General features: G+C 41.3%; 1 protein-coding gene and 1 non-coding gene across 2 annotated transcripts; both read left to right on the top strand.

Moving 5' to 3' along the window:
* The first annotated feature begins 10,404 nt into the window (after nt 1-10,404).
* LOC125409053 (U6 spliceosomal RNA) lies at nt 10,405-10,508 on the top strand. The gene has a single exon (XR_007234665.3). It is a non-coding gene; the product is annotated as a U6 spliceosomal RNA (small nuclear RNA).
* A 9,077-nt stretch (nt 10,509-19,585) lies between these two features.
* LOC148119431 (thymosin beta-4-like) lies at nt 19,586-19,717 on the top strand. The gene has a single exon (XM_087897432.1). It carries the CDS (start codon nt 19,586-19,588, stop codon nt 19,715-19,717), a length of 132 nt encoding a protein of 43 aa, XP_087753558.1.
* The last annotated feature ends 2,549 nt before the right edge of the window (nt 19,718-22,266 follow it).

Below are 22,266 nucleotides of genomic sequence, written 5' to 3' on the forward strand. Positions count from 1 at the left end.
AGCTCAAATAGAATTGGGTTTTTATAGTAGTAAAGGTGAGGGTGAAGGGTCTCTGAGGTTCAGGACCTCTGATTGGCTGACATTTCTCTAGGGGTGTCCTGGTGAGGTGATCCTATATACAGCGGTTGGAATGTCAGGCATTTCCTTTGAATGGTCTGCTCTTGGCTGGGGGTAGGGTAATCTCAGATTGTGTTTTCCTGACTCAGGCCTCTTATTTAAATTCGTCGATGGCGGGAGTCCCAGGTGATAATGGTTGGAACTAAAGAACTTCCTTTGGGTGACCTGCCCAGACTTAGATTATCATGGCTGGCCTCACAGCTACCAGAGTTTTGTCAGGGGAGGCAGGGAGAAATGGCTGTTGTCAATATCCTGAGGCATTCTAATCTTTTAACCGTATTCTTGACTTCAACTCAAGAATACTGGAATTTCAAAGCAAATCAGTAAGAAATAGTTTTGAAGTCTGTTATGAATAGAAAGAAAAGCAAAGAAAGAAGAAGCCAAGTACAAAGAACAAACCTTGGAACATGGATGGCCGTGGGCTTCTTACAGAATCGTCTCAGCAGATTAGAAACCATTTTACACAGATGTTAGGCAAAAAAGCTTCTGACAGAGAGAATAAGTAGCCCACAGCCAGGCGTGGGTCTGGGCTTCCCGGAGAGGCGCAATGAAGTGTCTTACAGCTTTAGTGCCTCTCAAGATCCATCTGGAAAGGTTGCTAGGAAACTTAATTTTCTCCTTTGCTCTTTTTGGAGAGACCACAGGTTGTCTCCAGGGTGCCTTGGGTGGATTAGTCTGATAAGGTAAACCTAGGAGCCCCTTGGATTTCTGGGAAGTCTTAGAAGAGCGTAGACTGAGAAGGGAGAATGGCATTAAGCAAATGAGAATTGTGTTGGAATTCCTGCTTCACAGTTGGCGAGAGTTTTCCACCAGACTCTGGGTGAGGGGTTCCTGTTTCTTGTGTCCCCATAATTTTCCTTGTCCTTCTGTCCTAGCTCAGATCCATTTCCGTCAGTTGAGGCTTACTTCATGTGTCCACCACCTCCCAGTAGCCAGTCAAAGTAAGTAGGTTGGACCCTTTGTGGTAGAGTCACCCCAAGGAACCCACTTCTGAACACTGCACTGCTGTAATCAGACACTGAACCCTCAGTACCTGAACTTTGGGGGAACACTTAGATCCAAATCATAGCACAAGACAAACTAAATCTTTCAGCATTATCAGAAAACGCCTTGGAACCTGAGCAGTGCAGTGTAACTTCCGACAGCGTGAGGGAAACAAGGAATAGTTTCAGTACAGACAGGTCCCAGGGTTGGGCAGCTTCAGCTTCTTTGGCATTCTTAGCACGCTGGAGAGCCCGCAAGGTAACGGAAGATTGATAGCTGGCTGCCCTACTTCCTGTCGTGGTACACAACGCAACCCTAGTCCACACCCTGCTCTCTGACTTCGTTGGCACTGCCTAGGTAAGCGTCATGGGCACCTTTGGCCTGAGCTAGCAATAGCAGTGCCATCCGGGCAGTGGGGGAGGGTGAGATGCGTCAATGGCAGGTCCTGGTAGGAAGCCACAGCAGGTGAGGCTGGTGAATGGCAGATTCCATGTGGAGCTAAAGGTTTGCCAGCACCCAGGAGGCCTGTCAATATTTAGACTGTACTGTACCGTAGTGGTGGTAGGCTGAAACAGAAAGGAAGGTGGAAAGTCCTGAAATCCGGAAACCATGCCCTGGGGACAGACCCAGGAGGACTCTGAGAATGGTTATTTTGACCCTAGTTTTACTACAAGGGAGGGCTAGTTTGAGAATCAAACTGTTCCCCCAAGCAAATTTTCATGAGAGTTGCTCTTAATATTATTTGAAATTGAGTGTTAGCCATGAAATTAAAAGACACACACACACACACACACATTTGCTGCTTTGTTTTCAGTGGTGGACAGATTCTGATTCATTGTGAGTACTTGTTAAATACTGATTTAGAAAAATGCTAGACTATGTCATAGGAATAGTGTAGAGGTCATTGACTATTATGTCATTATTGCTTCCTGCATAAATCTGAGTAGTTGATTTAGAGCACAGTATTAGTGCTGGACCAAATATCAAGAGATATGAAAATCACTTTCCCCTTGACTTTTGCCTTGATGGTCTGGAAGCCAGGAACCTAATTTGCAACCAAACTATACTGTAAATTTAATTTTTCTTCCATGGTGTGAGACACTATGGATTGGAAGGAAGCAAAGTCAGTTGGGTAGCTGTGGCTGCAATCCAGGTAGGAAACATAGGGAGCCGTTAACAATGGAACTTCAAGGTTGGGGAGGGGAGGAAGAGTCAAGGATAGCCTTTGAACTTTTGGTCATATGACAGCAAATGACCTCGTGCACCTGGGAAAGAGGTTAAGCAGAGCCTGGCAGGTTCACTTGGATCGTATAGCTTAGGAGGTACTTGAGGTACTTGTGAGGCATCTATGTGGAAATGCCCTCTCTGTGGTTGGTGATAGAGGTTGGAGATCAGAGTAATGGTGGCCGAGGAATGTGTATGCGGGACTTCTCTGTTCATGGTTTATAGCTACAGGAGCTTGAGTGGATAACAATCTTGGTGTGGTAGGATGGCAAGAGGTAATGCGAGGCCTAAGATACACATCTCTCGAACTCTCTTTTCAAGACTTAAGTATGAAGGAGAGCAAGAAAAGAAGGGTTTTAAAAAGGAATACACTGGATGTGTTTAATTCAAGCACTCAGAAGTGGAGGCAGGCAGGTGTCTTGAGTTTGAGGCCAAGGCTACAAGGTGAGACCCTTTCTAAAAATCTAAAACGAAAACAAAAGCAAAGCAAAGCAAAAGAGAAGGACTAAGCAGCAGTGTCAGAGGGAACTGAGAATAAAGTGATAGGAATGGAAGGCCCATGGGATTTAACAGCGGAGTCATCTTTGGCGGATGTAGAGAGAGTAGCTTCGGTGAAACCTAAGTGGGAGTGTGTGGGAAGGTAGTGGCGACATCATCAGAAAAGTGAGCAGGAAAAGGAGCGACAGGCATTCTTTTGAAGAGAAGTTAGTGTTTAAATGTGGATAGACACAGGACGAGGCTGAAGACGGAATGGAATAACAGGTTCAGAAAGCTCCTAAGAAGGTGGAGCAAGATGAGAGATGAATTTAGACCACATAATTAGGATCAGATAGAGAGATTACATGTTCTCTATACAGATGAGAGAAAGAATAGGCACCACAGGGCACATTGATAACAGGAATCTAAGGAACTTTTTTCTTTGATAGCTTCTTCTTCTTTGTTTTGTTTGTTTGTTTATTTGGTTAGTTGGTGGTTTTTTTGGGGGTGGGTTTGTTTGTTTTTTCAAGACAGGGTTTCTCTGTGTAGCTCTGGGCTTTGGAGCCTGTCCTGGCACTAGCTCTTGTAGACCAGAGTAACCTTGAATTCACAGAGATCCACCTGCCTATGCCTCCCCAGTGCTGGGATTAAAGACGTGCGTCACTACACCCAGCGTTCGATAGCTTCTTTTCCCTGTAAAGCAGCAGTATATTGGTGGGGTGGTGATTGATACTATTAATGATTTGAAGTACGGAGAAGGTGAAGAACCTACTGTGGAGAGCCCAAAACTGTTGACTACATGCGATGCCCACACCACAGAATTGCCTGAGGGCATTTGGGATTCAAGCCCATCTGTGCCATTCTGGATCTGAGTCAGCCAAGGGCACCCAGTTGGTTTGGATAGAGTAGCTCTTCAGATCTTACTTTGAAAACTACTGGTGGAGAATCAAGGATCCCTCAATTGATGCTGAGATCCTCAGGCACTCAAGCCCATTACAAAAAAAAAAAAAAACGGGCTAATATTTGCAAAATCCAATGTACATCTTCTCATCACTTCAAAATGTCTCTATCTCAATTATAATATCAAATATGATGAAGATGTATGGAAAGTAGTGGTTACACTGGACTATTTAAGAAATGATGACAAGAAAAGACTAAAACGGGGCTGGAGAGATGGCTCAGTGGTTAAGAGCACTGGCTGCTCTTCCAGAGGTCCTGAGTTCGATTCCCAGCAACCACATGGTGTCTCACAACCATCTGTAATGGGATCTGGCGCCCTCCTCTGGCATGTGGGCATACATGGGGGCAGAATGTTGTATACATAATAAATAAATAAATCTTTTAAAAAAAAGGCTAAAACATCTGGCTATAGTTTTTGGTGAGTTTTTTGCTTTGTTTTGTTTATTTGTTTTAAATATTTTGATCCATAGTTGATTGAATTAGTAGGCACATCCGTGTGTTAAAAGTGGGAAATGGTAAACCGTTTGAGAAATGGGGCCTCGTTGGAGGTCTTTAGGTGAATGGAGACAATGCTTGCCTAGGATTTTGGAATCCACTGTCTTCCTCTTGTTCTTTGTTCCCTGGGTCTTGAAGTGAATGGTTTCCTTTGTCATGTGTACCTGCCAGAGGCCCAGAGTCACAAAGTCACCTGACTGTGGTCTGCAACCTTCTAGACCATGAGCCAAATAAACCCTTTTCTTTGTAAGTGAACTGCCTCGAATATTCTGTAATAGTGACAGAAAACTGGTAAGCACTGTGCAAAACCCATGCATCCAGAGGTGTTACAGTATTTTAATAGGGAGACTTTTAATAAAATGGAAGCACTCGTCAGTAGAGAGACAAAAGTTAAGACAAAAGAAATAGACAAAATTCCTAACAGTTGAATTAAGAGTCTGGGAAAAAGTATAATAAAGAACAAAGGAGGAAGGCTGAACCCCAGAAAGCAAAAGGGTTGTCTCTCACTAAAGGTCTTCTCTGCTCACAGGATAGAAGGGCAGAAGGTAGTGAGAGATATTAAAGCTGGCCTTGGTAGTTTAACCTGTAGCAAACAATCTCCCTCCCAAAAGTATGCCTACTTGGGGAAGTTTTGAAAACAGTAATAATAATCGAATGTTATTACCATATATCTGATGTTCAGTGTGCTAGTTAACTCATATTGTAACTCAAGTGGCAGATCTGTCCTACTACCATTTCAAAGAAAAAGGACCTAGGCTTAAACAACAGAGAAGTAACTTGCCCAAAGAGGCACAGATCTTTTGTGATCGTGACTAAGTCAACTAAATGTCTTAGTCAGCCCAGAGTTCACACTACGAGCTATACACATTTCACTAATGAACTTAGGAAGGGCGGTAAGTTATTGTTGATCAGTGTTTCTTTCCCACCCAGTCCCACAGCCTTTCAGTCCCAAAGAAACACACAGAGGTCTACTTTAATTATAAACGAGTTGGCCTATTAGTGAAAGCTTCTTATTAAGTAATTCTTACATCTTAAATTAGCCCATTATTCTTGTCTATGTTAGAGCCATGTAGCTTGGTACCTTTTATCAGTGAGGCATTCTCATCTTGCTTCCTCTGTGTCTGGCTTCCTCTGTGATGACTGTAGACTGACCTTTCCTCTTCCCAGAATTCTCCTGTTCTCATCACCCCGCCTCTATTTCCTGCCTGGTCACGCCACCTTTACTTCCTGTCTGGCTACTGGCTAATCAGTGTTTACAAGTGACAGGATACAAGATCATTGTTCCACAGCAAGTTATAGGAAAGTTCCTAGGGTTAATACCCTCGTCTTTTCTGTTGCTAAGAAAAAATACCTGGGATTAGATAATATATAAGGAATATAGATTTATTTGGCTCATGATTCTGGAGGCTGAGAAATCCAAGAGTATGGTATCCTTTTGGCATCTGGTGAAGTCTTGCTTGCTGCATTACAACATGGCAGAGGGTATCAGAATTTGGAAGGGCGAGATAACAGGGGGAGTTAACAGACAGATACAGACATGGAGATGGAAATGACACTTTATTTAAAAAAAACACACTTCCACTGGACCTAGCCATCCCCGCAGAACAAGCTTAATCCGTTAAACACGGGCACATTGGGTGTCAGAGGTTCAGCAATAAGCTTTTGGGGGAGACATTCACAGAGGAGAAATCTCTTACATGTGAGATTGAGACTTTATCTGTTGTGACCTCACTTCAGCAAGTCTTTTTCTGCCTACTTCCGCTTCCACCACAGTGGTTGGGTTCCTAACTGGTTATTGTCCCCACTGAAAACTATTTAGGACTTTCTGCTGCAAGTCACCAAAAACCAGACTCACTCAAGCTGATTCAAGCTGAAAAGAGAGGAAGAAGTGATTAACCTGCGCCATCGACAGCTTCAGAACTGCCCCATGCTGAACTGGATACAAGCCCAGATGATCCTGGGTTCTGATTTCTTTGGTGACTTCCAGCTTCAGCTCTGCCCTGTTCCCTTTATCCCCAATGTGTCTGGTGACTGACGGCTCGCTCCTGTGTCACACAATGTCTGCAAGCAGTTTTGTTTTCTTGGCCTTCCATCTAACCAGCTAGAAGGAGCCTTTTCCCGCCACACACACACACACACACACACACACACACACACACACAGAAATTCTGGGCTTCGAGAGGTGGCTCACCAGATGAAGTCCTGATCCACTGGCAGTCGCCTCTGGAGTGGAAGGGGAAGTTGAATCCAGCCACATCACAAGTGATAGGGTCAGGCCATTTTTTAGGGCTAAGTAGGAGCATGAGAGGAAACAGCAGAAGTCTCAATGTTTTGCTGCCCTCTCCCTCCCACTCACCCTGGCCCCACATTAATCAACTTCCAATGTTCCTTGTCAGTTGTTCTTGCTGGAGTTGCTGACCTTTGCCTAGAGGGAGGAGAGCGTAACACTTTGCACAATTCTAACAGGCATGTCTATGTCTCTTCCTATATATACATTTGACATTTCCTTGTTAAACATCCTTATTGATGCTCCATTACCCACAGAAGAGTGAGTCACAATGACTTTAGTGTCTCACCACTTGGTGTCTCCTGCTGTTTGAAATTAGTGGAATGCTGGCCTGGGAGATGGCTCAGAGAGTAAGAAACATGGCTCTGCATTCATGGAGTCCTAGGTTTGAATCCCCAACAACCAGGAAAAAGGTCAGGCATGGCTGTGCATGACTGTAGCCCCAGCACGAGGGAGCAGACACAGGCAGACCCCAAGAGTTCCCTGGCTGCCTGGTCTAACCCAAAGGGTGAGCTTCTGATTTACTGAGAAACCTTGTCTAAGGGCGACAGTGTGAAGAGTGACAGAAGGATACGCCCAGTGGCCTGCTCTGGGCTCTGCATGAAAGTGTGCAGACGCTCACACTGGCTGCAAAACACATACACACAACATACACAGACACACACACACACACACAAAGGGGGCGAGAGGGAAGGAAGGAGAGTACGGCTAAATTCTGTGGGTATGATCTGTTATTTTGTAGTTTTGAAAAACCTAGAATTTGAATCACCTGTGTCTTGAGGCATGGAAGGAATATACTTCATTAAAATTGGTAATCAAACGATTTGATGGATCACTGGAGCCCAGGGTTTTGAAATTGCTCCAGGCAACATAGTGAGATCCTGTATTCAAAAAACAAACAAACAAAAATGACTGTAACCTTGCCTCAGATACACGTGGGACTGTTTAAAAACCATGTTTGCGCAAAGGTTATGATAGCTCAGAGGTAGAGTTCTTACCTGTCACAAGTGAGCCCTAAATTCAAGCTCTAATATTATGAAAAATACAAAATACACCAAAAGCCATCTTTCCTTCCATTATCAAATAGCCGATGAAACAAACCTATGAAAGAAAAATTCTTACCAATTTTTCCCCAACAGTTAGACTGTGAACACAACACTTTTTTGTAGTTGTTATGGATGTTGATTGTTGTGGTGGTGATGGTGGGTTTTTTGTTTGTTTTGTTTTTGTTGTTTTTTGAGGTCTTTCTTTGTAGCCCTGGCTGTCTTAGAACTTGCTATGTAGACTCGGTGGCTTTGAATGCAGAGATTTTCCTGCCTCTGCCTCTCGAGTAGAGTGCTGGGATTAAAGGTGTGTACCACCACACCTAGCCTCCAACACTACACTGTTGGTGTGGTGTTGGCCTTACCATTTTCATTCATATACGATGAGAGAAAAAGGAAGGCAATCAGAAACAGTTCCTTCGAGGCAAAGAAAAATGCAGTTTGTTACTGTCTAGGCCATTAGCAAAATAGCTAAGACTGCTTAAGTTAGAAATAGTGTAAATCCATTTCTGTTAGTTCTAGAAGCTGGGAAGTTGGGTATCCAGTCATCAACAGATTTCATATTGGGGAAAACCCCTCTGGATTCATGGATGGCTTCTTCTTCCTGTGTCTTCATTTGTTAGGAGGATGGAAAGGCATGGGGTGCGCAAATAAAGTCAACTCAAACTCATTCCCTCAACCCCTTTAAAGGGCACAGTTCCCTCCAGGAGAATTCATGACTAATCACCCCCATAAAGGCCCATTTGTAGTGGCATTTGAATTGCATTTTAATAAATAAGGACTACCTGAAGATCCGAGGGTAAAACAGTCCCATTGGTGAGCCTTCCATACCAGGTAACACACACCTTTAACCCCAGTAGCCATAATGACATGAACCTTTAATCCCAGTAATCACACTAGTTGCCATAGAAACCAGGCGGTGCATGCCTTTAATCCCAGTCCTAGAGAGGATTATAAAATGGGAGGAAATAGTTCTCAACACCCAGTCTCGTTCTGAGATTCCAGGAGGCAGGATTGCCATTTCAGACTGAGGTGGGGGTAAGAACCAATGGCTGGCTGTTTTGCTTTTCAGATCTTCAGATTGAACCCCAGTTTCTGACCCTGAGTTTTTATTAACTGTGGTTCACCCATTTTCTTAAAACTGTTATCTTGTGAATTAAAATTTAGCATGGATTTTAGGTGGGCATGAATATTCATATCGGTCATCAGTGAAAACACTATTGTCCCCATCTGCCCCCCACCATCTCCTCAAAGTTAGTAACCCAGAGACAGATTGATTTGAAGACGACAAGTGTTCTAGACTGTTCTGTGAGACAAAATATTTGAAATTTTGTAATAAATAGTGAACAGAAATTTATTGTGATTCCAGGGGCTGAGAAATTTAAGAAAGAAGAGTAGCATCCAGCAAGAACCCTCTTGCCACAAAACAGTGTATATGTGCGCATGCATGCATGCATCGTGTGAGTAGCCGTGAGAGAGAACAAGATGAGCCCAAGTCTATCATTCATGAGTCCACTCCCACAATCCATTCATTAGAAGGCTTCATTTCCTCTTAACGGTCCCACTTTTTAACAGTGTTGATTGGAGACTAAATTTTTTATTTTATTTTATTTAGTTTTACTTTTATGTATTTGAGTGTTTTCCGAATGTGCGTCTGTACCACATGCATGCCTGGTGCCCACAGAGGCCCGAAGAAGGAGACAGATTCTCTGAGACTGGAGTTATAGATGGCTGCGGGCCACCATGTGGTGCTGGGAACAGAACTTGGACCGTCTAAAAGAACTGACATTGCTTTTAACCACTGAACCAACTCTCTAGCCCTTGGGGTTGAATTTTTAACACATAAGCTTTGGGGGACACATCAAATCAAAGCAATGTACAAGAGAAAAATATTTGGAACGATTCCTTTTATTTCCCTTAGCAGAGACTCAGAAACAAGTGTTAAGCAATGCAAAGTTTTTTCACAACTCGCAGCTGGACCTGACTCATCCATGGATTAATCTGGTTCTGAAGACAGGGGCCATGGAGCTCACTCTGGTGCTATGGTGAGGCATTGAGAACCTGGGGACAATCTGTGCCACCTTGGCCTGAAAACTGAGTCTGTGGAAGCCCTGGAGTGGGCTTCAAGTTTGGAGCCTGTGGAGCCAAGAGTCAGCTTGGTAATTAGGTGGGCTTGGAGGCCCAGGGTGTGGGTACTGGCCTGAAGTCTGGGTCTGGGGGACCAGACCAGTATGGAGTTTGCTGGGACAGGCCCAGTGTCTTCAGGCAAGCAATTGTCACTGCTGACATCCTTACCCTTTACTACTGGAAGGGATGTCTTTTGGAGTGAGAGGGAGGATGGATACAAACCTGTCATTCCTGCTTCACTCAGGTGTGATCACTAGTGTGGTTTCCTTGGTTCTTGAGGCATTTTCCCACGTAGATAGTTCAAATTGGTATTTCTGTGAGGAAATGAGCCTTGGGAAACTCTGTTCTGTCTTCTTGTTGATGAAGACATTTACTACTACTTAAATACAAAATTCTGTAAACATAAGAAAATGTACAAAAATAAAATACTACTTGAAATACTTTGTAATATTCAACAGAAAATGAGAAAGCTTGACATGAAATACTGAGGAGATGTCAGTGGTAGTGCGCTTGCCTTCCACGTGCTGGGTCCTGGGTTCAACCTCCAGAATTACCATAAAGAAAAGAAATAGGATTGTGGTCATTGTTAAAGTGTGCTTCCCTCATGAGTGATGAGCGGTGTGTACAGGCTACCTGATGATGGAGTTTCCCAAGTCAAGTCTGCAGACTGAGCACACCCCATCAGACACTGCTCACTTCCTCAGTGCAGATACTAAACTTGGAGTGATAGAGAAGGTCACAGAAGGCCCCTGTGCAAGGATGTCACGTAAATTCATATAGCGTTCTGTATTTTTTAAAAACAAGGTAATATGTATACCTTGGCAACACAAGAGGAGTTACCAACGGAAGGGAGAAGATGGAAGTGGGGGAGCAAGAACAGAACCAAGTATATATGGAAATGCTATAATGACTTCTATTACTTTGTATGCTAATTTAAAAAAAACCTAGGTATTGGGATTAAGTTCAGTGGTAGGGCACTTGCCTAGTAAACCTGGGGCTCTGGGTTTGATTCTTGGATAGAAAATTAAAATTAAAGACAAAATTAAAAACAAAACCCTAAAACATATAAATTTGTAAAAGAATGAACAAGAACCCATACATAACCACAAAGATAAAAAATAATGACCAGAGAAATACATCACTATTGAAGGCACAAATACGGCACTGGCAATGTACCCCAAAATCAAGGTATACAGATTGCCTGACAAATATTTTAAATATTAATCACAAAGAAGGCTCAGTGAACTTCAAGAAATCACAAAATCAAGGAAACAATGACCCAATCAAGAAATCTTAATAGGTTGAATTTATTTAAAAAAAAAAACAACAAAAACAAACAAATTCTAGAACTCAAAAGTGATGAGCTAGGAGAAAAAAACTACAGCAGAAACATCAACAGCAAAGGGGAACAAGTAAAAGAAAAAGGTTGTGAACTAGAAGACAAAGTGCTTAAAAGTGTAGTCAGGGAAGATAAAAGGAAAAGATGAAGAAAACTTCATGGGATTATGCGACAGCATCAAAAGAAGACAATGTCTGAATAATAGGAGTTGGAGGAGAAGCGGCCTGCCCACGAGAAGTGACCAACATCGAAGACATCCCAGAAACTGATCTCAGAGGGGCAGGATTTTTAGGGAGTAGGGGAAAGATGAAAACCCATTTGCTGTGAAGAGTATTTCTTTTTTTTATTGAAATTAAAGTTTAATGACAGTCCAGCATCATCTCTGAAGAACATGACTTTAGAAGGATGTGTGTCTACAGCAGTCATACACCAGACACGAGCAGACACTGATGAAGCTGTGAAATTAGTTCAAACCACAGGCTTTTCCTTGTGAAGAATGCCTTCTACTGGGCCAAGCCCACTTCTCAATCAAATGGGGATTTAAAAGGTGACCTTGCAAGGGAAGAGGGAGTGAAGGTGTTTCTTCTACACCCGGTGTTTACTGTGGCCCTGTTAGAGCTTGCGGCCTCAGAGAGCCACAGTCCAATGGACTGACTTGTTAGAAGTTCGCTTTCAGCCAATAGTGGTGATCTTGAACCTCATGGCAGTTCAAGGTTGAGAGGACCTTCTTAAATGTGCAAGTTCCTCAGATCCAGGAGTGAGGATTCAGTCAGGCCATGGCCACTCTCTAAGACTGCCTGATGCTTAGGTTCACCCAGGGCTGGGCCCTGCTTGCGCTTGGCAAGGTGCCATGATGATTTCTGAAAAGAAAAACCAGTAAGAATATTTTTTGCTTCTTCGTGTTTAATTTACCAGTTGACTTTCAGGGTTTAAAAGGAGGTTAATTTATTATTATTATTAGTTATATGTATGCATCTGTATATATGTATGTGAGAATAGGTGCCCCAAAGGTTAAAAGGTCACACATCCCTGGAGCTATACCTGGTTGTGAGACACCCCTTATGGGTGCTAGGAACCAAATTCAAGTCCTCTAAAAATGGGTATGCACTCTTAACCGCTGAGTGAGTTCTTGCCCTCAATTATTTCTTTACTAACCCCCATTCCTCTACTCTTTTCTTTTCTATTTTCTTTCTTCTTTCAATTGGTTTTATGTTTTGTTCTGTTTGAGACAATGTTTCTCAGTATAACAGTCCTAGCTTTCCTGGAACTTGCTTTGTAGGCCAGAGTGGTCTTGAACTCAGAGATCTGACTGCTCAGCCCCGTAAATGCTGGGATTAAAGATGTATACCACTATACCCGGCTCACCCTTTTTTTTAAAATTATTAAGGAAAAATACAATGAGGATCTTAAACTTGAAAAGAGAAGTTTTGTATCGGTTTTTTATTAAGTTCAGTTTGAGGTCATTGTTTTACAGTTATGAATTATTTTTTTCACATAGTATATTTTAAAGTTTTGTTGGAATATTTATTGTTAGGTTTGTTTATTTGCTTTGAAATATGGAATTATACAGTCTTCATGGGGGTGTGAATCACATCTGTTTGGAAAGTGGCATGTACATCAAGAGTTCACAACATATTTAAGAATACATGATTCTGAGCTGGGCGGTGGTGGCACACACTTTAATCCCAGCACTTGGAAGGCAGAGGCAGGCGGATCTCTGTGAGTTTAAGGCCAGCCTGGTCTATAAAGAGAGTTCAAGGACAATCAGGATTGTTACACAAAGAAGCCCTGTCTTGAAAAGTCAAAAGAGAGAGGGAGAGATGACTCCAAATGAACTTCATACACAAGTTGTATATATGAGTTTTAAAAGTGTTATATTATATAATTGGCTTACAAGTAGCAAATGAATTTTTTAAAAAATAGAAATGAAAGAAAATGGAATGGAACAAAAAAGGTAGAAAACTCATTTTTAAAAAAAATGAAAAAAAAAACTTTCAAATCTAGGGAAAGATAAAAATTCAGGTATACGAAATTCAGAGAACTTTGATGAAATTTAATTAACTTTGATCTGATTCAGTGCGAAGAAGACTACACTAAGAAATATAATCATACTTTCAAAACTCAAAAACAAAGAGAGGGTCTGAAATAGAGAATAGAAGGAAAAGGATGGATAGAGGAGAGAGAGAGAAAGGTAAGCAGTGGTCCTTTAGCAGAGACATTAAGGATTGAAGTCAGTGAGATACTGTACTCAAAGAGCTGTGGAAATAAAACTGGTGTGGGAAGTCCTTCTGTCTATGTGTTGCTTTTACTGGTTAATGAAGAAAGAATCTGCCTTGGCCTGTGATAGGGCAGAGTAGAGCTAAGTGGGGGGAAGCTAAATTGAATGCTGGGAGAAAGAAGACGGAGTCAAGAGAAGCCATGTAGTCACTGCTGGGGACAGACACACCTCATGGTAAAATAATAGAAATGGGTTAATTTAAGAGATAAGAGTGAGCTAGGAATATGCACAAGCTAATAGGACAAGCAGTGTTGTAATTATACAGTTTCTGTGTGATTATTTCAGGAGTCTGGGTGGCCAGGAAAAGAACAAGCAGCCTCTAACAACATAAAACTACCCAAAAGAATGCTGTATCCAGCAAAGCTGTACTTTAGAAATGAAGGAGAGATAAATACAGACAAACAAAAGCCAAGATCTCTTTCCTACAGGAATGTTGAAGGGCAGTTCTCTAGGCAGAAAGATAAGAAAGTGATTGGTAACATAAAAACATGAGAAAGTAGGAAATTCTCTGGAGATAAAGTAAGCTAAGTAAATAGCATATGTTGTTAGTATGACATTTAAAAATAAAATCATCAAGATACTAGCCACAATAATTCATTAATGATATACACCACAAAATGTGAAAATCTGCACATCAAAATCAGAATAGATATTATGAGGTTAAACTGTTTATTATTTTCATGACTGATAGTACCATCTTATCATCTTAAAATATTCTATTTCATACAAGTGTTATGGTAACCATAAAGCAAAACGCTATAGTGAATCCATAAGAGATAGATAGTAGGGAATCACAGCATACAATAGAGAAAAAGCATCAAGTCATAATAAAGAACAACAAGAGAGGAAAGGAGAAAGGATTTACAAAATAATCTGAAAACAATAAAGTGACAACTTACCTATCAGTAAGTTATCTTGAATGCAAATGGATTAAATATCCAACCAGAAGACATAGAGTGAGTGAATGGATAAGAATGCAAAGCTCAACAATATGCTGCCTTCCAGAAACTCACACAGTCTGAAAATGAATGGATAAAAGGTATTCATGCAAATGGAAACCGAAGGGTAGCAGAAACAGCTATACCTACATCTAAGTCCAAAACTAGAAGGGAGGGAGGGAAGAAGAGAGGGGGAGACGACACTATACTGAAATTAATTCATCAAGAATAAACATTATAAAAATGTTGTGCATCACATTGAAGTACCTAAGCAGATTAGCAAATGTTGGGAGCTGGGTTGACCCAAGGCTCTCTTAGAGGCCCTGATAGAAGGTTGAAGAGAACAATAGTTCTGTGTCTTTGCCCAGGGGCAGACTTGGTAAGGCAAGGTCTGGGCTGGGACTTGGACCAGGGCCTTGAAGGAATTAAAGTTTTGATTTGTGGAAACCTGGCTTACCCCTCTCCCAAAAGACAGCAGTTATCAGTCCCAAGTCTGCTGTATGCTCAGTCGGTGGTGCACTTGAGATATCTTGTGTTCCCTTAATGCAACATTGCTTGATTAGCTTCCTGCTGGCTTTGTTCCATTTCCCCTCTGCAAACTGTATGAAAGAAACTGCACTTCTTAATAAATTTGCTTAGCAGCATTAGCTGTCAGCCTATGCAAGACCTCCTGGTTCCAATTTTCCTGTTTTCTTTATTTTTCTCATCCTTGGTTCTCCCATTTAGGATCCTGTCACTGAAGAATAACCTGCTGGTCTAGGTCAAGCAAGTACTAAGAGATAAAGATAGATAGATAGATAGATAGATAGATAGATAGATAGATAGATAGATAGATAGATCGATAGATCAAGCAAGTACTAAGAGATAAAGATAGATAGGTAGATAGATAGATAGATAGATAGATAGAGAGAGAGAGAGAGAGACAGACAGACAGACAGACAGACAGACAGACAGACAGAGAACAATAATAGTATCAGTCTTCAATACCCTCTTTCAATAATGGACAAAAACCCAAACAGATAGTAAGGAAACATTGGTCTAAACTAAGTCAAATAGAACATTCTGTCCTACAACACAAGATATATTCTTCTCTAATATACATGGAACATTCTCTGGGTGAATCATAGGTTAGATGGTAAAACAAATCTTAAAAAACTTAAGAGGATTGAAATTATATGAAATAACTTTTCTGATCATAGTGGTGTGAAACTAGACATCAGTAATAGAAGCCATTTCAGAAGATTTACAGACGTGTGGAAATTAAACGACACACTCCTGACCACCAACAGGTCAAAGAAGAAGTCAAAGGTGAGGCTTCAAACTGCTGTGAAAAAAGTCATGAGCACATTATACCACAATTTACACAATGTGGCAAAGGCAGTTTTGAAGGCAACATAATGGCAAATGCCTACCTCAAAACAGAGGACAATCAAACTACTGATGGGATAATTTAAAGAACTGGAGAAGAAACAAACAAGGTCCAAAATTAGCAGAAAGAAGGAAATAATATTCAGTAAGAAATAAAAATAGACCCTAAAATTCCCAATAGAAGAAGAATTGGCATTTTCTAAGAATAAATGAATGAATAAAATTATCAAGCCTACATTATCTAAGAAAAAGCAGGGAAGACACAAGACTCAGCACTGGAAATGAAAGAGGAGATGTCCAACTAATAATTCAGAAATAAACAGCTATTATGATGTATGTGGACAATTGCATGCTAATGAGTAGGATAATTTAGAAAAAAGATAAATTCCAAATACTCTAGCAAGACTGAACCATAGAACAATAGAAAATATGAACACGGAGAGATTGAATTAGTAATTAAAAGCCTTCCATCAAAGAAATCCCAGAACTTGATTGCTTTATTCTAAACCCTACCAAAAATATTTACATCAGAACTAATGTTAATCCTTCCCAACACTTTCCCTAAAATGGAAGGTATTAAGGCCCGAATGCTGCCCCCCACACACCTAAAGTCCCTAGAATTCCATTCCTAGTGTAACAGTAAGCTAGCCCTTTCAGAAGCAAGAATGGGAATACTGATCTTAGGTTAAAGGGATTATTTTTCCCTTTCAACATATGAGGTCGCAGAAGGAAGTTGCCTTCTTTGAATTAGAACTAGACACCATAAGACCTGGTGCTTGGCTTCATCTTGCTAGCTTTGAAAACTATGAGCAACAATTCATATTATTCAGAAATTGTTGCAGCATTCCTAATGAACTGATCCAGCAGGGAAACTTCCAAATTCATTTGACAAAGTAGGCATTAGTCTGACCCCTAAGTCAAAGCCACAGTAAGGAAAGGAAAATTCAGGCCAGCATCCCTGGTGAAGATAAGTATAAAATCTCCTAGCCACTTGGATGTGACAGTCTTTAAAAAGGCTCATTCATCAATCTGGTGGGATCTATCACTGAGACAAAAGGATAGTTCCATATATATGAACCTATAAACATGGTATGTGACTCGCAGAATGAAGTTAAAAAAAAAACCAACAAGATCATCTCAATATATTAAAAAAAGGGTTTTCAATAAAGTAAATATACTTTTATGGTAAAAATTCCTGACAAGATATTTTTAGAAGCAACATATCTCAATTTAATAAAAGATAGTCATAGCAAGCTCCAAGCTAACACCACAATCAGTGGGGAGTGATTAAAAACTTCCACCAAGGTCAGAAATGAGGCATGAGAGGCCACTGCTGCCATTTCAGTTCAATTCAGCTCTGAAAATCTAAAGCAATAGGCAAGAGAAGTGAATAAAAAGTATCTAATTTGTTATCTGGGTTTTTGTCCTGCCTGGTTCCTGCAATTGTTAAATCCCAAAGAAATCACACAGAGGTCTACATTACTTATAAGCTGATTGGTCCATTAGCTCAGGCTTTTTATTAACTCTTCTAACTTATATTAGCCCATTGTTCTAGTATATGTTAGTCACATGGCTCCGTACCTTTTTCAGTCAGACAGTCACATCTTGCTTCTTCTGTGTCTGGGCTAGGACTGCAGCGGTCTAGGACTTTTTTCTTCCCAGAATTCTTCTATTCTCATTGACCCACCTCTACTTCCTGTCTGGTTGTTCCACCTATACTTCCTGCCTGGCTACTGGTCAATCAGCTTTTATTTAAAATATAATTGACAGAACACAGACCAATGTCCAACACCACTAATTTGGAGAAGAAGCTGAATTGTCTTTTTGCACAGATTTTTGTATGTATTTTGCACAGATAGTACAAAATAATAGAGAAAATATTAGGATTAATAAAAAATCTAAACTAATAGATGAATCCAGTAGAGCTGAAGTCTAGAAAGTCAATGTCTCCAAACCAGTGTCATTTGTTCCCTAATAATAAACTATCTAGAAAATGAATCAAGAAAACAATCACATGTACAGTAGTAAAAGAGGAATAAATTTAAAGAAGGCTGTAAAATATCTTTACAAAGGAAACTATGAGACATTAATGAAAGAAATCTGTTTCTTAATGAAAGAAACAGATACAGATAAGTGGGAAGATGTTCTGTGTTCACGGATTGGAAGAATTAAAATATCCATATTACTCAAATCTACAACTTCCGTATCATCCCTACCAAAATTTTGCTAGAAGTTTTCACAGAAATTGAAAAAAAATCATAAAATTTACATGAAGCCACAAAAGACCACAACTATCAAATCTTGAACAAGTAGTTTAAACTAGAGACATTATATTACTGGGTCGGGTGCTGTACTGCAAACAAACAATCCAACCCATGGTAGTGTCATAAAAACAGTCATGCAGACCGATGAGTCAGAACACAGAGCCTAGAAATAAAACAACTGAGAATTGACTGACTTTCAGCAAAGATAGTAAGAGCAGAAGTGAGGCAAAGGTAGTCTCTTCGAAAGGCATGATGGGAAAGCTGGCTATCCACATGCAGGAGACAGAAATTCTGACTGTCAGCAGGTTGTCCAAAAGCTCTGTAGTGGGACAGGAGCACCTACCGCTATGGTGTGCATGTGAGTGTGAGGAAGGGAGTGCACACACCTACTCAGCCTGTGTGGGGGCCAGAGTGCTTCTCTCTTGTTGCCTATTACTCTCTGTTCATTGTCCATAGACAGTGTCTCAATGAACTGGAAGCTTTTTGTTTCAACTTGCCTGCTGGCTGGTGAGTCAGCTCTACAGATCCTTCTGTCTCCACCCTACAATGCCGGGGTTCTAGATATGACCAGTCATGTTCAGCTTTTTCTCTGAGTGCCAGGGATTTGAACTCGGGACCTTATACTTTCAGAGCCAGTGCTTTTGCCTAGTAAGGCATCTCTCTAGCTTGAATAGACATTTCTCAAAAGAAGACATGCTAGTCACTAGTAAGTGCGGTGCGTTTCCTGACCAGCAGGAATGGACGACCATGAAATCGAGAATCCTTCCCATATCACGCCTTTATTGGAGCCACTCGGTTGAAGGGAGAATGGGGAACGAAAGAGGGAAGGAGCAGGAGAAGGGGGACGAGAGAGGGAAAGCGCAGGGACGAGAGAGAAAGATAGTGCAGGGACAAGAAAGTGCAAGAAACCGCTTTTTTAGGGTGGAGAGGCTCAAATGCTGATTGGTTGATGCCATTTTGCTAGGGCCTCAGGACAGGTCAGGGAACCAAGGCTCTGAAATGCAAAATACAGGCCCCAGGCACTCTGGCCCCAAGGCAGCATCAAAGGATCTGTATACCTCCAGGCTGTAGGACCGCTGGCACCAACTCGCCATGGCATGTCCTGGCGGGCCCCTTACAAGTAAGTATATATTTGAAAAAAAAAATTAGCATCCCTAGTTATCAGGGAAGCACAAATTAAAACTACAAGAAGAGATCATTTCTTACATGTGGGAATGACTATCACCAAAAAGGCTAGTGATACCAAGTGTTAACCAGAAGAAGGAAAGGAAGGAATTCTTTTTTTTTATTTATTATTATTTATTTATTTTGTATACACTATTCTGTCTGTGTGTATGCCTGCAGGCCAGAAGAAGGCACCAGACCCCATTACAGATGGTTGTGAGCCACCATGTGGTTGCTGGGAATTGAACTCAGGACCTTTGGAAGAACAGGCAGTGCCCTTAACCTCCGAGCCATCTCTCCAGCCTCCAGGAAGGAATTCTTGAAAGGAAGGAAGGAAGGAAGGAAGGAAGGAAGGAAGGAAGGAAGGAAGGAAGGAAGAAAGGAAGGAATTTTTGTAAGTAGGGTTGCCAATGACTATTTACAGAAAACATTGAGGGTCTTCAAAAAATTGCAAATGGACCTTTGGTGGCCACTGAGATCGGATTCATCTCAGTGGCCTTGTTCTATTCCTTGGGCACCCATGCCTGACCAATCCGATATGGCTGAGATCAAGAAATCTGGTAAGTCGAAATTAAAGAAAACAGAAAGGGAAGGGAAAAGTCTGCCCTCAAAAGAAACAGTTGCCCAGGAGAAGCAAGCTGGTGCGTCATGAGTGCAGTGTGCAGGGTATGCCCCACACGCATCGTGAGTGCAGTGTGCAGGATATGCCCCACATGCATTGCCTTCTTGTTTCCATCTTTTAGCTGTAAAATGGAAAGAGCTGGATCAGGTTTAAATGGCTGCTATCCTTTCCCAGCAGAGAATGGGAACTGCTGGTCAGGAAGGCCATCCTGTCTCTCTGGCCAACCTACAGCTCAGGCTGGAGGGAAGAAGAAACTGCAGGCTAGTGAGGGAGAAGGCTGGGTGGGAGGTGGTGAAATCTTGAGTAAAATTCAAGATGGTTCAAAGTGTCCTGCAGGCTGTAAAATGTAGTTTAGTTTGAGTGCCATTGCTTTATTAATTTTTTAATGATTTAGTTATTGAGATACACATTTTAAATATCCAAAGAAAAGGTTTTAAAACTTGAAAAAAATTCCAAATACAACTACCATATGATCTAGTCTCTCCACTGTTGGGGTCATTATCCAAAGGAAAGCAGATCAGTATGTCCAGGAGATAACCAAAATCCCACATAATGGTAGCATAATTCACAATGTTCAAGATATAAGAGATAAGCTGATATTTATCAATGAATGTGTGAATGAGGAAAATGTGAGTATGCATGATAGAGTAGTGTTCAGTCTTTAAAGAGAGGAGGATACATTGTCACTAGAGACAATATGGGTGGGATTGGAGATACTACGTTAAGTCAAATAAGCCAGGCACAGAAAGACAAATATTGCACAGTATCACAATTTTGTTGAGTCTTTAAAAAAGAAAGGACTCACAGAGAGTAAAATCTTAGTCATGATCCACTGGGGTGTGTGTGAGGGATTGAAGGAGGTTGACTGATGGCTAAAGGACTCCAATCTTCAGCTGCATAGGAGGACTAAGATCAAGAAATCTATTGCAAATAACAGTTACTATAGTGAATGACACTATATATTTGAAAACTGATGGTAGATTTTTCAGGGTCCTTGTCATTAAAGTAAGTGTGGGCTCCAGGACCCTGGTAATGTTTCTGACCTGTGCTGTCTCTACTCTGGGTAAGGAAAACTTACCCACTTTCCTTACCACTTTACAAAGATAGCTAGTATAGTGATGCACCAGTTCATGACTTGATTATTTTTCTATGTATACACAAATCAAAGCATTGCTATATGCCAATTATATATATAATTTTTTTCCAATGTCTCTTTTTTCTTTTTTTTTTTAATATTTATTTATTTGTTATGTATACATAATTCTGTCTGCGTGTATGCCTGAAGGCCAGAAGAGGGCACCAGACCCCATTACAGATGGTTGTGAGCCACCATGTGGTTGCTGGGAATTGAACTCAGGACCTTTGGAAGAGCAGGCAATGCTCTTAACCGCTGAGCTATCTCTCCAGCCCTATATATATATAATTTTATTTGTAATTAAAATATTAAGTACTTAGCATGAGTGATCTGAAATATTTAAAATAGTTCTTTGTGAAAAACCAACACCAAAATCTATTAGAATTATAATCCAGAATTTGAAGTACTTTGGTGTGTTGCCTTTCCAACCTATCTCCTGCCTGCATCTCCCCAGTCCTCCTGCTGTCTCCAGCCTGGGGTAGATACGTTTATCTGTGTAGACTTTTCCCAAAAGGAACATGGGTCTGGCTCCTCCTGTAATGTAGTGACCACACTAAACACGCAGCAACTAGGACAAAGAAATCTTCTTTTTTAAAAAAGATGTATTTATTATGTATACAGGGTTCTGCCTGCCTATATGACTGCAAGTCAGAAGAGGTCACCAGATCTTATTACAGATGACTGTGAGCCACCGTGTATGTGGGTGCTGGGAATTGAACTCAGGACCTTGGAGAGAACTGCCGGTATGTTTAACCTCTGAACCATCTTTCCAGGGCCAGATAAAGGAATCTTAAGGCAAATTCATTTTTATTTAACTGTCTCTTTAAGTTTAACTCAAGTATTGACCCTTTTCCTTTCCACTTGTGTTTTCTGTGTATGGGTGTTTTGCCTGAATGCACGTCTGTGTTCTGCATGTTTTCCTGGTACCCACAGAGGCTAGAAGAGAGCATCAGATCCCTTGAAACTGGAGTTACAGATGGTTGTCAGTCACCAGTGGGGGCTGGGAATGGAACCTGTGTCTTCTGGAAGAGCAGCCAGTGCTCTTTACCACAGAGGACAACTTTCAGGAGTTGATTCTCTCCACGTGTGTCTCAGGAGAAGCTCGGCCCCAGGTGCCTTTACCTGATGGGCCATCTCCCAGGCCCAGTGCTGTTGCCTTTACAGTCACAAGACAAGGTGGTAATTGGGAATTGAGAAGGTCAGGCTCAGGAAAGAATTCTAAATCCAGTTCACTTTAAGGCTAAGTCCATCTTCTCATCCAGCTTGCCTTGGCCATGGGCTTGAAGCCTGGCATTTTAAAGTAGGAAGTTGGGGGCCTTACTCTTCTTTGCTTTGTTTTCTCCTTTCTTCCTCCCTCTTGGTGGAGGCTGCTCATTTGTCCCAAGCTGCTTATACCTGAAATTTGGCTAATCACTTAAGTGCATTGCTAGCTAGCTTTTATATC

This window comes from Myodes glareolus, chromosome 17 (genome assembly GCF_982192425.1).
Source record: "Myodes glareolus chromosome 17, mMyoGla1.1, whole genome shotgun sequence".
NCBI classification, from domain to species: domain Eukaryota; kingdom Metazoa; phylum Chordata; class Mammalia; order Rodentia; family Cricetidae; genus Myodes; species Myodes glareolus.